The 14,783-nt window shown below is 39.5% G+C and overlaps 1 protein-coding gene across 1 annotated transcript; it reads right to left on the bottom strand.

The window, feature by feature from the left end:
• Nucleotides 1–468: 468 nt before the first annotated feature.
• Nucleotides 469–14,528, bottom strand: samsn1b (SAM domain, SH3 domain and nuclear localisation signals 1b). Its single transcript, XM_044223540.1, has 15 exons — nt 14,303–14,528; nt 12,326–12,460; nt 11,438–11,481; nt 11,219–11,259; nt 10,944–11,024; nt 10,541–10,638; nt 7,894–8,029; nt 7,444–7,805; nt 4,953–5,030; nt 4,681–4,806; nt 3,578–3,704; nt 3,172–3,323; nt 1,541–1,741; nt 1,275–1,425; nt 469–895 (listed from the first exon to the last, which is right to left on the bottom strand). Exons 1-15 carry the CDS (start codon nt 14,429–14,431, stop codon nt 702–704), a joined length of 2,055 nt encoding a protein of 684 aa, XP_044079475.1. The 5' UTR covers nt 14,432–14,528; the 3' UTR covers nt 469–701.
• Nucleotides 14,529–14,783: the final 255 nt, after the last annotated feature.

Raw genomic sequence — 14,783 nt, 5'->3', positions numbered from 1 at the left:
CTGTAGAGCTGAAACGATTAGTTGATCAGCTGATCGACAGAAAATTATTCGGCTGCAATTTTGATAATTGATTCATTGTTTGTTTTTTTATTAATTCACAGATTCCAGCTTTTTTTTTGCTGTTTGCCTTTGTTTTCTACAATCGTAATTTGAAAATCTTTGATTTGAAATTTGAGGACGTGATCTTAGGCTCTAGGAAAATGTGATCAGTATTTTTCACTAGTTTCTGACATTTTATAGACCAAACAATTAATCAAGAAAATAGTTGGCAGATTCATTTATAATGAAAATAATTGTTAGTTGCACCCCTAGACATATACTTCTTAAAATGTTCTGCTTTTTACAGGATTGTCAGTGGAGTCAACCGACTTCACTATAATGTTGCATACACATGGAGTGCATTTATACATTTCATGGTGATTCTGTCTGTTGTAAGCCAAAGTAAAATATAATTATGATTAAAAGAAAACAGATTCATAAAATATTTTATTTCAGGAAACAATTGATAATCTTACAATTTATAGACACACGTCCAGTAGTGGAGTTGAGGATTAGCTGTGTTAAAGGCTCAGCATGGTCATTTTTTTGTACATAATTAGAAATTACACTGTTGCAAGAAATAGAAAAACAGCTTTTGATTCACAAGTCATCTCAACAGCAACATAAGGAATAAAGCATGCATTGGAAAGAAAGGATTATGCTCATGGAGCTGTTGTCTCAGCTGGTAGAGGGTATTCAGAGATGCAGTGAAGGTCTGTGTCCTCTGTGCTGTTGGCGAGGCTGTCAGATGGCATGTGGCAGCCGGAGTCTCTTGGGCAGTTGTTCATATCTGCCTTCGTGTTCTCGCTGGGGGTCTTGTCCTCCTGATTGGCCTCATTCTCCACCTGACTATGAGCTGTAAAGCAGAGAAGACGTGGCGGTTGGATGTACTGTCACAGAGTTGGATAGATGAGCAGTAAGTAATCCTTTACAGCCATTATTCCTGTGCATTAAGGCTCAACGGCCTATCGGTCTGCAGCTACTATCCTCGTGTGTCCTACTCTATTCTCAGAAACACTCTTTGGGGTTATCCTGTTATCCTTAACCTCTTTAGCTGTGGCTCGGATACCCTCCCAGTCTTATCTACATGAGGTGCAATGTCACTTGTCCCTTTTCTTTCCTGAATCCAAACGTCTCAGCATATCTTTTTTTAGTTTTAACGTTTTAACACGTCACAAAATGTGCATGATGATACTGTCTTTGGATGACCTTTTTCTGGGTTTCCCATTACTCACAGCGCATTTGTTGCAGGGAGTTGACAGCGGCGAGCAGACGATGCCTGTGCTCCGGATCAGTCACATTCAGCTCCGTCAGGTGATGCTCCCTCAGCCTCATCAAGTCGTCTATTGTTTGATAACCGTTCAGCTGCAGAGACGAGGAATACTCCTGGTGAAGCAAGTAAAGCAAAACACCATTCAGAAGCTGAAGGAACACCCTCTTGCATGAAAGATGATTGTTGCTACATTAAAATCAGTCCAAAACACAAATAAAAACAAAATACCTCCAAACTGAGGAGCTTTAACACTTCCTGGACAGTTGATTTCTGTCTCACTCTGTGGGTTTGTGTTTCCTTGTGTGTATCAGGACTCTCCTCTGTTAGCACATCCACATAAATGAACTTGAAATTTCCCATTCTACTGTTCAGCATGCCTGTCCATGTTCCCATTGGGGGCTTGGCGATGATGTCAATCACATCTCCCACCTGAATGAAAGTTTAGCTTTATTGCATTTATTTGACGGGGACCATGCAACATTAATCTTATACACAGAGAAGAGATGCTTGTAGCCTACCAGATTTAGCTATAGCTACTACCATCTGTGCTCCCTGGGCAGGTAGATACAAACATTACTAATACAATTAATACAGTACAAAATGCTTTATAGCTTTCATATTTCGGTTAGCAGACACTAAGACAACTTACAGTAAGACTGGTGAGGTAAACTCACCATTTATTATTGAGAGTCTGCAGCCATGCTAACGGCTCTGTGAGGCTGCATCTGCACTGCAGTGGTCGTGCTTTGAGCAAAATGCTAGCAACAGCATGCTAACAATGACAACGCTAACATGCTGATGTTTAGTAGGTATAATGATACCATGTTCACCATCTTAGTTTAGAATGTTAGCATGCTAACATTTACTTATTAGCACTAACAGTTAAACACAAAGTAGGCCTACAGCTGAGGCTGATGGGAATGTCATTAGTTTTGCAGATATTTGGTCATAAACCAAAGTATTGGACACATTTGAAACAAGTTTTGCTTGTTGTAATCATTCCTCCTGCCCATATTGGCCATTAAAGGTGGGGTATGCAAAACTAATCCAATAAACGTCTTTTTGTCAGAATCAGCCAATATCTCCTCACGGCCCGCTAGCTGTCCGTTAAGTGTGTCTGCTGATAAAAAACTCTGGCTCTGTGAATGGGAAACAAACAAAGTGGCTCGGACCGAGCCACACAACACTATTCCAGCCATGATGTGTGTGTCAGGTAATGTTAAATGACTTGCCCACGGACATTCAGCTAACTTTCTAGTCTGCCAAGATATGCTGTTGTTGTGGTGTTAACTATAGTAGCAGGAGAGTTGTGAGTATCGCTGTCTGGAGCGGCTGTGCTGGCTCTGGGAAACCGTCTCGTCCTCTCTGGCTGTTAGCTTCGCAGCAGCAACTGTAGGGACAGTTTGCTAATCCACAGCCTAGCTAACGTTAGTTACATTACTTGCTGTGTCGTTATTGTCACTGTATATCATGGTATTTGTCACGGTATTGGATTTCTCTGGAATCACATACCCCATCTTTAAGAGATCCCTTCCTGACATGCTTCCTATATAATGATGGGGGACAAAATCCACAGTTCTCGTATTGTACAAACACGTATTCAATAGCTAATATGAGGATTCAGTCGTTAATTAGACAAATTAAGCGGATATTTTCCAGTTACATTCTTTTTAGTATAAAATGATGTCTTTTTGTTACTTTCCGTCCAATGCAGCTCAACAAGGAAACTCTCTAGGGAAACACAAGAGGGAACTTTATACTAAGATGACTGTAACTTTGGAAGATATCCATTTGACTAACTCGGAGTGCTGAATCCTGCTGAGTCCTACAGTTCGTTTTTTTAATTTCCATTTGCTTACCTTGAGTTTGAGGGATTCTGTGTCATATGGACTTGGCACAAAGTCTGTATGGACTCTGGCTCTGCCACAGAACTGTTTTGTGTACAATAGATCCTCCTCCAGCCTCAGACTGTCTCTGTTACTGGAGCAGCCTGACCCACTGGTGACTCCACCTGGGGAACAGCAGACGAACAAGAGGGTTCAATAAAGGGCAAGCTAATTACTGCGTTCAGTTGAGTCATCCACATGTCAATAATAAGTCAGCCCGAGTCTGAGTCAAGGTTTTGGTTTTTGATTTGTCAGAGGTTAGTGTAGCTCTCCAAATTAGTGCATCTAAAGGGGAGTAACAGGATACCTGAGTGTACAATCGAGGGTTGCATAATTCATCAGGTTGTGGTGTGAAGAGTACACTTGGCTCTGTGCTTACTTGAGGAGCTTTGTCCACTGTTGATGCTGTAGAGGCTCAGGTTACTGGACCGCCTGTGTCCTTTAGTTAATGGTCCTCCACCACCAACTTCCCTCTTCTCTGCTTCATCTTTCTGTGTGTTTCCATTCTGCACAGTAAAAAGTCACATTTTTATTCAGCTTTTGTTTTTCCTGTCATGCGTTATCTTCCACTACAGGCACACAAAGGAGAAAGCTAACCAACCAGAAAGCTGAGTCAAGGCCCTGTGCTGCTGTGTTTGATTCCTCATGTGATGGAACAGCTCAGTATCCTAGTTTATGCTGGGACACGCACCTCCTCTGGCAAGCAAAATACTTAATCCTGCAAGAGTTGCCTTGCTTTTTATAGCTGAGACCGAGGAGGAGTGTGGTATGCTTAATCCCAAACTACCTGTGCTCAGCTTTTAACTTCCTGTTCCTGTACAGGGACCATATTTGCATCAGTCCATCAAAGTGCAGTTTTTGAAGTGTAAGATTCTGGATGGGCTGCACTTAAACTGCACTGGTATGTGTTTTTCACTCACAAAATTCTAATTAATTAATGTTTTGACTAGTCATACATGAATTGCAAATGTCTGTAATGTGAGTCTGGTCAAGGTTTGATAAAATGGCTGGATGATGAGATGTAATTTTATATAGCCTAGTCTTAAAAGGAAGCAAAATATATTTGGAAATATCTCAAATTATCATTCAAATAGTCACATTGTAATTATTAGTGATGAATATGCATTGAAGATATCAAAAATATAATGGACACTCAGATGAAACTTTATATACCATATTCATATTGTTGTGATAACCCATGTTTTAAAGCTGTAGTCATTTTCAAAACCAGGTTAACCAGATAAGGTGGCAGAATATCTGCATGCATGTTGGACCTGTCAGTCCCTGCTGTACTTTTAGAGCCAGTTCCAACACTAGTCTGTAAAGCTTTCTGTAAAGTCTGGCAGAACAAGTGTGGTGCTGACAGCGGTGTCAGGTTGGTAACTGATGTTATTTCATTAGGTGTGAACCACAGCAAATGCAAGGTGCCATGAACTTAAAACTGGTTGTATTAACACAAGCTTTGTAGAGTGCATGACATACAACGATGGCTGTCAGCGTTTTCTCTGGCGAGGCCTTGACGTGCTTCCTGTCACTATGTGATGAGGTCTCCATTTCCCTCCTCTGCAGTCGCAGTCTGGTTGGATCACCATTCTGCTCCTGCTTTTGCTTTAAAAACAAAACACACTGTAAATAGAGCTCTCCCCCACAACTGCCAAATAAACATGGTGTATTTGGCGTGTTGTGGAGGATGTTTGAGAAAGTTAAATTCCTAGATGAACAAGTTGGCAGATTGAGGAGGTTGGTTCTCTTACCAGAGAGCTTCTATTATCCTGTGGTTTCATTAAAGGCGAGTGCTGTTTGAAGACGTCAAATCTCCCAAATCTTGTCAACTGTTTGTGTAAAAAAGAGATTAAGAGTGAGTGTGTTTTCTGGTGACAGATGGACATATTATCTGCCTGTGTGTGTGTTCTCCCTGTGACCCAACAACATAAACAGTTTGTTGCACTGATCTTGTACTATTTTCTGTGTTATGTTAGATATTATTTCAGTATCACTCAATACATTTTTACAGTTCATTTCATGCTGCTTAATTTTTATAATCTACTTATCTATGTTCTTGTCATTAAAGGGGAGACAGTATTCTTTAGCAGGTCAGTTTAGTGGCCATTCAGCACTCCTCTCAGAACATCTGTTACACTGACTCTGGCTTATTTCCCAACAGTGACCGTTAGTAAACTGAGGCCTCACTGTCATGCACTAATTGGGTGGATAAGCAACAATTGATACCATTGCCCTAAATAACTGGAAACAATTTTCAAACATGGATATATTTAGTATTTGTAGTGCAATGTTTCCTATTTGCAATTATATGAAACCATAGCCATATAAATACTCTCTCTCTGAAACATGCGATCATGTGCTCTGATGGAGTGTGGAGTCTTTTTTCAATTTCAATCAGTAATTCAACAAAACTGTCTCCTTAATTTCACCACTAGCATACACCAGAGAATAATCTCTCCTACTGAATGCTGAGCTAAAGGATAACTAGATGATACTTGTGACTGTTACAGTCCCCAGGGATTTGTAATACAATCAAAGAAGCCACTTTTCACTGCCCCTTGATGACAATCAGACTCTCAAGTCTTGAGAGAGTTGGTCATATTTACTCTTACCTGCCTAATAACTGCTCTCATGTACTGTAATACGGTCATTAATGAAGTCATCTTGCTAGATACTGGATAATAAAACTTTACTTTTCAAATAACGTAAGCTGTTTGTTAAACGGGCACCCCAGCAATTTACTGTTGTATTGCCACAACATTTGGGGGACTCACAAGAGACAGATTTACAAAAGAATTTTCAAAATTGAAGCAGCAGAGGCCAAGATATGCTGACTTTCAGTCCCTAGAATTGGTCAAGCGCCAAAAACCCTAGATCCTACACTTCCCATAATGCAATTTAAGAGCATATTTTTTTAGACACAGGCTTATAAATTTGTAGTCTCCAAGCCCAAGCTGAGATACTCAAGTGATGTCACTTGAGTCATTTTCTCAGACTTGACAACGGTTGACAAAGTGAACCCCTCTGACTGCATCAGTTCTTCACGCATGAGCCTCTCATTTATCTTTCCTGGCTCTCCCTGACGTTCAGCTCTGAAGCTGCTGCTTATTCACTGAATACCAAACTTCATCTGTAAACTCTGAGGGATATCAGTTGTTACATTTAGAGAGAACGTCCTTTGCCAGTTCCAGCAGGATGGTCAACACACTTCCAGTACAGCCTTGTGTAATGTCATCACATCTGTTTTGTTTTCATAATTATTCTGTTATGATATTATTAAATAGCAGTTTATGGCGCATTAGCGGTGCTAACTGAGGCTGAAAATGAAGCTAAGCTGTAAAACGTTTGGTTCAGAATATCCTAAAAGCAATAAAAAACAAATGTTAGCTGGAAATTTCAATTACAGTTCTATTAGTCTAAATGTTCCCTAAAGCGCTCTGAGGTGCAATTAGAAAGTCCGGCCCTGCAAAGCACAGTTTAATGATACTTTGGAGATCTGAGAGCTGGCTACAGGTAAACGACAACAGAAATAGTGAGAGACATCATAGACTGTAGCCTTAATGTTGGTTTCTACTGTACTTTGCCACATAATAGTTGGCAGAAGGAGTGAAAAGAAATGTTTCAATAAAGCCAAACAGAAAGCCACTTAAAGCCACATTTTGGGAAATAGTCCTTATTCGCTTTCAGTTCAAAAAGAAAATTAATACGACATATCTGCCTGTTGAATGTACTGTAAGTTTAGCTTAGCATAAAGACTGGAAACAGGTGGAAACAGCTAGCCTGGCTCTGTCTTAAGGTAATAAAATCTGCCTACCAGCACCTCTAAAGCTGACTAAGCCGTGCAGAAATAAAAGTGTAATAAAGTCTTATATGGCGGTTATGTGCCGGACTATTTCTTGGCTGGAGGCAGTTGCCAGGCAACCAACGGAGACTCCCAAAAGTTACTGCTCCCAGCCAAGAAATAGTCCAGCATATAACCAGACTATAAAGCTCAACTTGTCGTTTTTACACTAAGGTTTTTGTATGGATTACACAAACAAGATATAACGTGTAAGTTGAACTTTAGAGCTAGCTAATGTAGCCTCATATTTAACAGATATGAGAGTGGTATCAGTTTATAAGATGCAACATATGCTAGATTTTGTGATGAAACTTGTACTGACAACACCACTGGTTTAGCTGGTTCGAGGCTGTCAATCTGGTCTCATTTTCTGACGGTAATAATACCGAGGTACGTCTTACTGTATTTTGTGAGAGCTGCAGATCTGTGATTGAGCAGATCGTTTGTGTAGGAGACAGATCAGACTGTTTGCTGTCCAGTTCCTGTATCAAACTCTCAAAACGATCCCATTCTGTCGTGCCACCGCAGACCCACAGTTCATGTCGAGGTTGGTGACAGGTGTGGTAGAAGGGAGTCCAGGGCTGTGGACACTCAAGTGGGTTCCAAACTCCTTCCTCCTCTGAATCTTCATGGACATCTTTGGCCTGTTGTTGCTGCTGCTGTGGTGTTGGAGCAGTTTTAGAGGGCTTCTTCTCTGTCCTCCTCCCCAGCCTGATGCAGGTTAGCACTGGATTGCTGTTAGCCGACCCACCTGCCAGATGATCTGAAGATGAGCAAAAACGATCGTTATTAATAACAGATTCGACGCAGCTTCTTGGACAGGTTGAAGAACATCATCCCCAACAACTCACCATTATTCTCAGATGCACTCTTCCCTTTTCCAGCTCCGCTCTGATGTCCCTTCTTTGTTTGCACCAGATTCTGTAACTTCTTTAGTTTTCCTGTGGTGTGTATTGATTCTGCTGTGTCAGCTACAGTTTCACCGCCCTGTAATAAAGAAATAATATGTGCATTCAATGCAGTGTACACACGTTCAGCACTAACCACGTCAAGTACTGCATCATTAGAGGAACAGAGTTTTTATAAACATATTACTGTGCTTTCACACCACTGCATAGGGATTTTTGTTTGTTAATAATCTTCCATTGCCCACTACCTTTAGTGGAAACAGGGAAAATAGTCCCTTGTATTCAAATTGTGCCAATCCTCTACTGCCAAATGTATCTACATATAATGTCAGATATACTTATTACTCAGCATATGAACTGCCACAAGTTCTTATTTTATTCATTTAGAAAACAATGGTGGTCTTCATTCAGTGGTGAAAAGTAACAGTACATTTACTTAAGTGCTGTTACTTATGTACAATTTTGAGGTATTTGTACTTTACTTGAGTATTTCCACTTTATGCCATTTATAGTTCTACTCAGTGATGGATAAGGTACCAGTGACTGAAATACAAGTAAAAGTTCTGCATTCCCTATCCTACTTAAAGTACAGACGTCTCAGCTTCATGTACTTAAAGTTTCATAAGTAAAAGTACTCGTTCTGCAGTAAAATGTCCCCTGCGACTTGACATTACAGTATTAGATTGTTAATACTGATGCGTCAACGTGTAATCAGCATTTTCCTGTTGTAGCCGGTTGAAGTGGAGAGAGTTTTAACTACTTTGTATACACAATCTTTAACAATGTTTTGTAATTTTACAATATATCACTTGTACAATATTTCCCTCTGAAATATAGTGGAAGTATGAAGCAACATAAACCAGACATGCTCAAGTAAAGTGCAAGTACCTTTAAATTGTACTTAAGTAAGTACTTGAGTAAATGTACTTAGTTACTTTTCACCACCCCATCTACTCCACCACATTTCAGAGGCAAATATTGTACTTTTTACCCACTGCATTTATTTGTTACTAGTTACTTTTCAGATTAAGATTTTTCTTAAAAAAACATGATAATGTTATGAAGTACAATCCATTTCTCTAGATTAAACCAGTGGTTCCCAATCATTTTGGCAGTGTCTAGTTGGGGCCTGTCACATTTCAGATGTCTATGAGTTGTTAGCAGTTCCACCAAAGTGATTTCCCTGTTAAATGTCTCAAATGGTTTCATTTAAATAACAGTTTGAGGTCTAAAGAGGTCAAATTATCCAATATTTCACAAAAAAGCGAAAGATTAGCGAAAAGTCCAAAAAATGAAAACAGATCTGTTTATCAGAACTGCTTCTTTCTTCTCTTATTAATCGTCTCACAATCCCTCAGATTTATCTTGTGACCCACCAGAGGGGGGTTGGTAACCAGTGGGCTAAATTACCTAACTGTATATAAAGTAGTTAAAACTAGCTCCACCTCGAGCAGCTGCAACAGTAAAATGCTGCTCTAACATTGATGCATCAGTAATAACAATCTAATAATGTTATTATATATCAGCCATATGGGCCATTTTCTGCAGAATGAGCACTTTTACTTTTGATACTTTAAGTTTATTTAGCTGACAGTACGTCTGTACTTTTACTTTTACTTGTATTTTCTCAGTGGGGTATTACTAGTGTTACTTAAGTAAAGGATCCGATGCTACTTCCACCACTGTCTACATTTAAGTTAAGGCATGTAACAACTAAGCTGATGACAGGGCTAAAGCTTCCAAAACATGCTGTGTTCCCTCATCGACCATGCTTAAACAAAAAGTCACTTTTTCATTAAAGTACTGCCCCATCACTTGTTCCCTTTTGTGTGGATGAGATTGCTTTCCTGATGTCTCCCTCTCAACTATCAGCTGTTGGCATGAAACAGTACAGAATCCAGGTGTCCTAAAGAACACATGGCAGATATAAAGGGGCCTTATATCTGATTTGGCTGGCATATAACTGACCTCCCTCAGGTTTACTTCACATTCCCTTTTTACCCTCTGTAACCTCCATCTGTACCACATAAACATATTAAGTGAGTCAACTTTAAGACATTAGCCAGATTTCTGTTGTCACACATTTAAAAGATATTTTTATTAGCACCTTACAGATGCTTTACTGTAATATCATCTATTCATGTTTTCCTCAGTTACAGTACATAAGCAGGGTGTGGAAGATGAGCAAAGATAAACAACCACAACCACTCCCTCACGTGCACTAACATGTGCACACTCATCAACGTATGTCAGGTATCTACGTGCCTGTCTGGCAAACACAGTCATGTTGGTACAGGATTACAAAAGACTAATCTGCACAGCTTTGCAAATAATTATCATTTGTGGTACTAAAGTGATTGTGTCCAGGTGTGAATGAGGAAATCTTCTCATTTGAAGTGTGAAAAATGCCAATTCTATCTACCATATTGCTCTGTATGCACTGGCTCCAATCCGAAATGTGATTATTATTTAGTGAATGTAGAGTTAGGGTTACTTTTAACGTGGATACTGTACTCATTTATCACAGTGTGGTAATGTGGCCCTGCTGGTGGGTGAAACCTGCTCTACGGTGACAGTAATGTGGTTTTACCTGAGCTGGTAGATCTGTCTGCGTCCTGTCAGAGTTCAGCTCCTTCTCTCTGTCATCTCTTGTCAACATGCTGCTCTGACAGGGAGCTTTACACATCTCTGTAGGATCAATCCACACAGGTCAGACAATGCTTTATTTCTTCCTAAATCATATATTGTCAAACATACAAATCAATAATGTCTTTAGCATTGATCCCAGATATGGGGTAAATAACACAAGCTACTCTTACCTTCATCATTTTATATCTGCTTTCATTTGGCTTCCTTCAGCTGTCACACACTCACTCTGATAAGTTATATATATTCTACATTACCTGCTTCTATGGTCTAATCTCTAACCTCAGTGGACCATGGTTTCCTAGTATAAGCACTTTGGTTTTGCTCAGGTACACATATTTCTTTACCTCTGTTCTGGACTTTCATTTGATGAGATAAGTCCTTCTTGTCACCTGATGACATCCAGCAGGCATGCTTAATGTCTTTGTCTGCAACAGACAAGGTGGAGAGGAAGGAGAAACAGGTGACAAGCTGTCACATTGTAACTGTACACAGAAGGGTTAAACATATAAAACAAGATCAAGAGGAGTGGTGTTACTTTTGCATAAAGTCCTAACCATCTGATAAAACCCCAAAACATTAGAAATATGAACATTAGTGACTGTGATCAGTTTGCACCAACCTAATGTGTCATTGTCCAAGGGCGATGTTGGCACACACGACCTAAAATGACAAATGATAATGACAAATATTTAAATTTCCTAATGGGAAATATGTTGATTTTAATGAGTGAAATACAAACAAAACTACAGAAAATGTAAAGAAATTATTATTAAGAAATGCAGTGTGCGCTCAATTAAAGAATATTACTGTACAAAATGAGCTAACAAAACTCACATACCTTCTATTATTCCTTTTTACTTTTATTGTACTCTGAGGACGACCCTTGGGGACACATAAACAGACATAACTTATAGCAAAATCAGAAAGGAAAGAACAAAAAAAAGAGAAGAAATAGGAATAATACATAGGATGCAGTAGCCATTAGCCAACTGATCTGGACAATTCAATTCAATTCATTTAAATTTTATTTATATAGCGCCAATTCATAACAGAAGTCTCATTGCACTTTTCCTACAGAGCAGGTCTAGATCGTATTTGTTTGTTTGCAATGTAATGCTATATACAAGAAGTTTTGTTCATGTTTGACAAATGTTTCACTACTGCAACGGTATTTTTGGTGTCTGGGCACTTGAACAGTATGTGCATGACAAAAACTAACCAACCAGCATGCTAATGCCGTGAACCAAGATGGTGATCATGGTAAACATTACATCTGCTTAACATCTGCTGATGTTAGCATTTTGTTCAAAGAACTGCTGTGCCTAAGTACAGCCTCACAGAACCGCTGTCCTTTTTAATTGCACAGCTTCGCATGTACCTGCATCAGCTGTGCAGGATCCAGCAACACACAATATGGGAACAGGTTTAATTCCAGTCTAAGAGAGGTGAACGGTATCAGTGAACATGCCCCATCAACACCACTGTTAACCCTCTTTCTGGCTCTCTTTCTGGTTTCCAGATGTTGACCCTTGGTTGTGCAGAGCAGGCTTTCATCCTGTAACACACAGACGCTGTTTGTGTGGCCAATAGCTAATTGATCTGAGGATTGTCTCCAAACTCAGTGGTTTCAAATTGGTTTGAATGTTTGGGCATTGTCCACTACATGTGATTCATCATTGTTTGATCAGGTGTAGGCCTGAAAAAAACATCAAGATAATAAACTTACACAATTGATGAATGGATCTGAGCCGCCCCATTCAGGTTTACGCCTCAGAAGAGCAGGGCTGCACTGGTACTTGGGTAGGACTTCCTTTAGTGTTTGGCTATAGGCTGGTTCATATATGCTTTCTGTGGAGCCCTCCTGGAAAAAAACAATCATCAGTCTGCAGGGTGACAGCAGCCTGGTTTAAATACTGCAGTACACTGATTGACTCTTTATGAATAAATATATGTTGTTGACGCTTATCAACGAGGAATTGTCTGGAATCAATTATCAGTCCGACCATACAATACAAAATCAGTGAAAAGCCTCACATCAGGGAGAGACGAACGTGTCTTCTTATCTAATGGTCTGGAATATACACTGGTGTGATTATTCTGCAAACATATATGATCAGTGTTCATCACACATTGGTGTACTTGTTGTGTAATTTTCTCAGTCCAAGGGTAGTGCAGGTCAGCAGCCTGCCATCAACACACACATTTAGTCAAAATGTCTGGCCATGTGAAAAGACAATGCTGGATTATGCTCTGTGTGAGAAGTACTGTATGCGATGTGTAAAAATTGATTAAAACTGAACTTGCATGTATGCTGAAATTTACAGAAAATATAATTGAACAATTATAATGAATAAATACATTTAGACATTTTTGGATTTTTAAAAAAGTATTCATAACATTTTACAGAATATGACTGGTGGGTGGAGTTCTGCTGGGGGAGCTGAGTCATGCCTTCATTATTTCTAAAGTCCTGGCTACAACCTTCAAGTCATGGCAAACTCTGCTTATGATGCCATGATCTGCGGGATCAGCTACATCACAACAGCCACTATGTAGAAACAGGATAGGATTGATGGGTAAGAAGCCCAGTCATCTAAACCTTAAGACTGTGACACAGATACTGTAAGAAGTGTGTGTGTGTGTGTGTGTGTGTGTGTAAGATGACACCTTTTGATATATGTTTCAGGTTACATGTTTTAGATTCACAGTATCTCCCCATTTTGGGAATTTTGCAGTTTTCTCAATTTTTATATCCTTCCCCCTTTTAAATTCCATACATTTATACACATTTTAAACCTTAATTAGTGAGACCAGTTGAATAACCACTGACATAAATCTGTCATGGTTTGTTCAGGTGCGCAGAACATTTTATGCTGTTGTATTATTACAGTTTTGAGTTCACGAGGCTGATTATATTTTGTACTGTTTGTGTAGCTAAACTTAGAGTAAAGCCCCAAATCTGGCACTGAGTAGAAGAGAGAGTCAGTGTGGTATTAACAGCAACTACTATAAATTGTCACTAATCATCTAATTGAACATATGCAACCATGTTACAGCTGTAAATGTAATCACTTCCAACAACAAACCAGTATCATTGTAACAAATTGCAGCTATGTGAAAATCACATGACAAACTTTTCATTCTGTCACACTCAAGTAGCATTTATTTTATGATTCATTTTCTTGTGGTATTAATTATGACATTAATGAGCTTGTCACATTAAGACCATGCAGACGCACATTCTTCCTTTCTTAATTTGTTTAACTGATAAGAAGTTCAAGAAATAGTATTTATGCACTAAATGGGACTGTGATTACAAGGCTGGAAAGTTGTTAAATTATTGGAAAATGTGTCATGCTAACAGGATTATTATAACATTATAAAATGATTAATTACACTAATATGAAGATATTACATTTACAGTTGTAAGTATCTAACACAATGCAGCAAATGCAAGCACAGCAAAGGAAGACTGCATCTACGGAACCTAATGAAAAGAGGGAAAGTTGTCAGCAATTTTGGCTCGTTCCCCAGAGAGCCCGTTTCAGATCCTTGTCAACAACAATAGCATCACCAGACTCTCCCGCAGCGGCACACTGCGTTTCCTCTGCTTACCAACTCTTTTAAGGCTGCAGGGACTAAATAAGTGCTCCTGACAGTCTAAACAAAAATGTACAGGAATTCAGAAGATGATGTATCTTACCAGTGTGAAGCAGAACAGGTTCATGTTTGAAGGTCCGTGCCAAAGACAATGGAGCCAAGTGGAGACAAGCTGCACACCGTGGCCTCTGGGATGCACGACACCCTCCCGCTCAAACACACACACACACATGCACCCTAACACACCCCTGTGATGCAAAAGCTCACGCAGCCCCCATGCTGTCTATAGCCCAATGGCCTAATCCTGGTTTGAAATCCCTCACATAATCCAATAGATGCAGTGAGCCATCACTGTCCAGCACTGGCCTCAGAGAGAGCCAGGCCGCCCGTTACAACAAGACAATAAACAGCACAGGCCGGCTTTGTTTGGCATGTGTCTGAAATGATTATGATGATGACCTGATAGAGATTAAGTAATCACTAAGTGAGGTTAAACTTCTGGTGACTGTGTTTATTGAGAAAAAAGATTTACGAGTGAGTTTCTGTTATTATTCATGCAAAATATAAATGTCCTAGGAGGTTTT

Source organism: Siniperca chuatsi, linkage group LG14 (assembly GCF_020085105.1).
Source record: "Siniperca chuatsi isolate FFG_IHB_CAS linkage group LG14, ASM2008510v1, whole genome shotgun sequence".
Taxonomy (NCBI): domain Eukaryota; kingdom Metazoa; phylum Chordata; class Actinopteri; order Centrarchiformes; family Sinipercidae; genus Siniperca; species Siniperca chuatsi.
The sequence above is the reverse complement of the archived record's forward strand: the minus strand, read 5'-3'. Positions and strand labels throughout refer to the sequence as shown.

Bases quoted from the DNA above. Each gene is read 5' to 3' on its own strand.
- samsn1b (XM_044223540.1), bottom strand. From the start codon at position 14,431: ATGTGTGTGTGTGTGTTTGAGCGGGAGGGTGTCGTGCATCCCAGAGGC. The intron at 12,461-14,302 runs GTAAGATACATC...GTTTTTTTCCAG, and splicing joins ACCTGTTCTGCTTCACACTG to GAGGGCTCCACAGAAAGCAT. The intron at 4,807-4,952 runs GTAAGAGAACCA...TTGTTTTTAAAG, and splicing joins AGGATAATAGAAGCTCTCTG to CAAAAGCAGGAGCAGAATGG.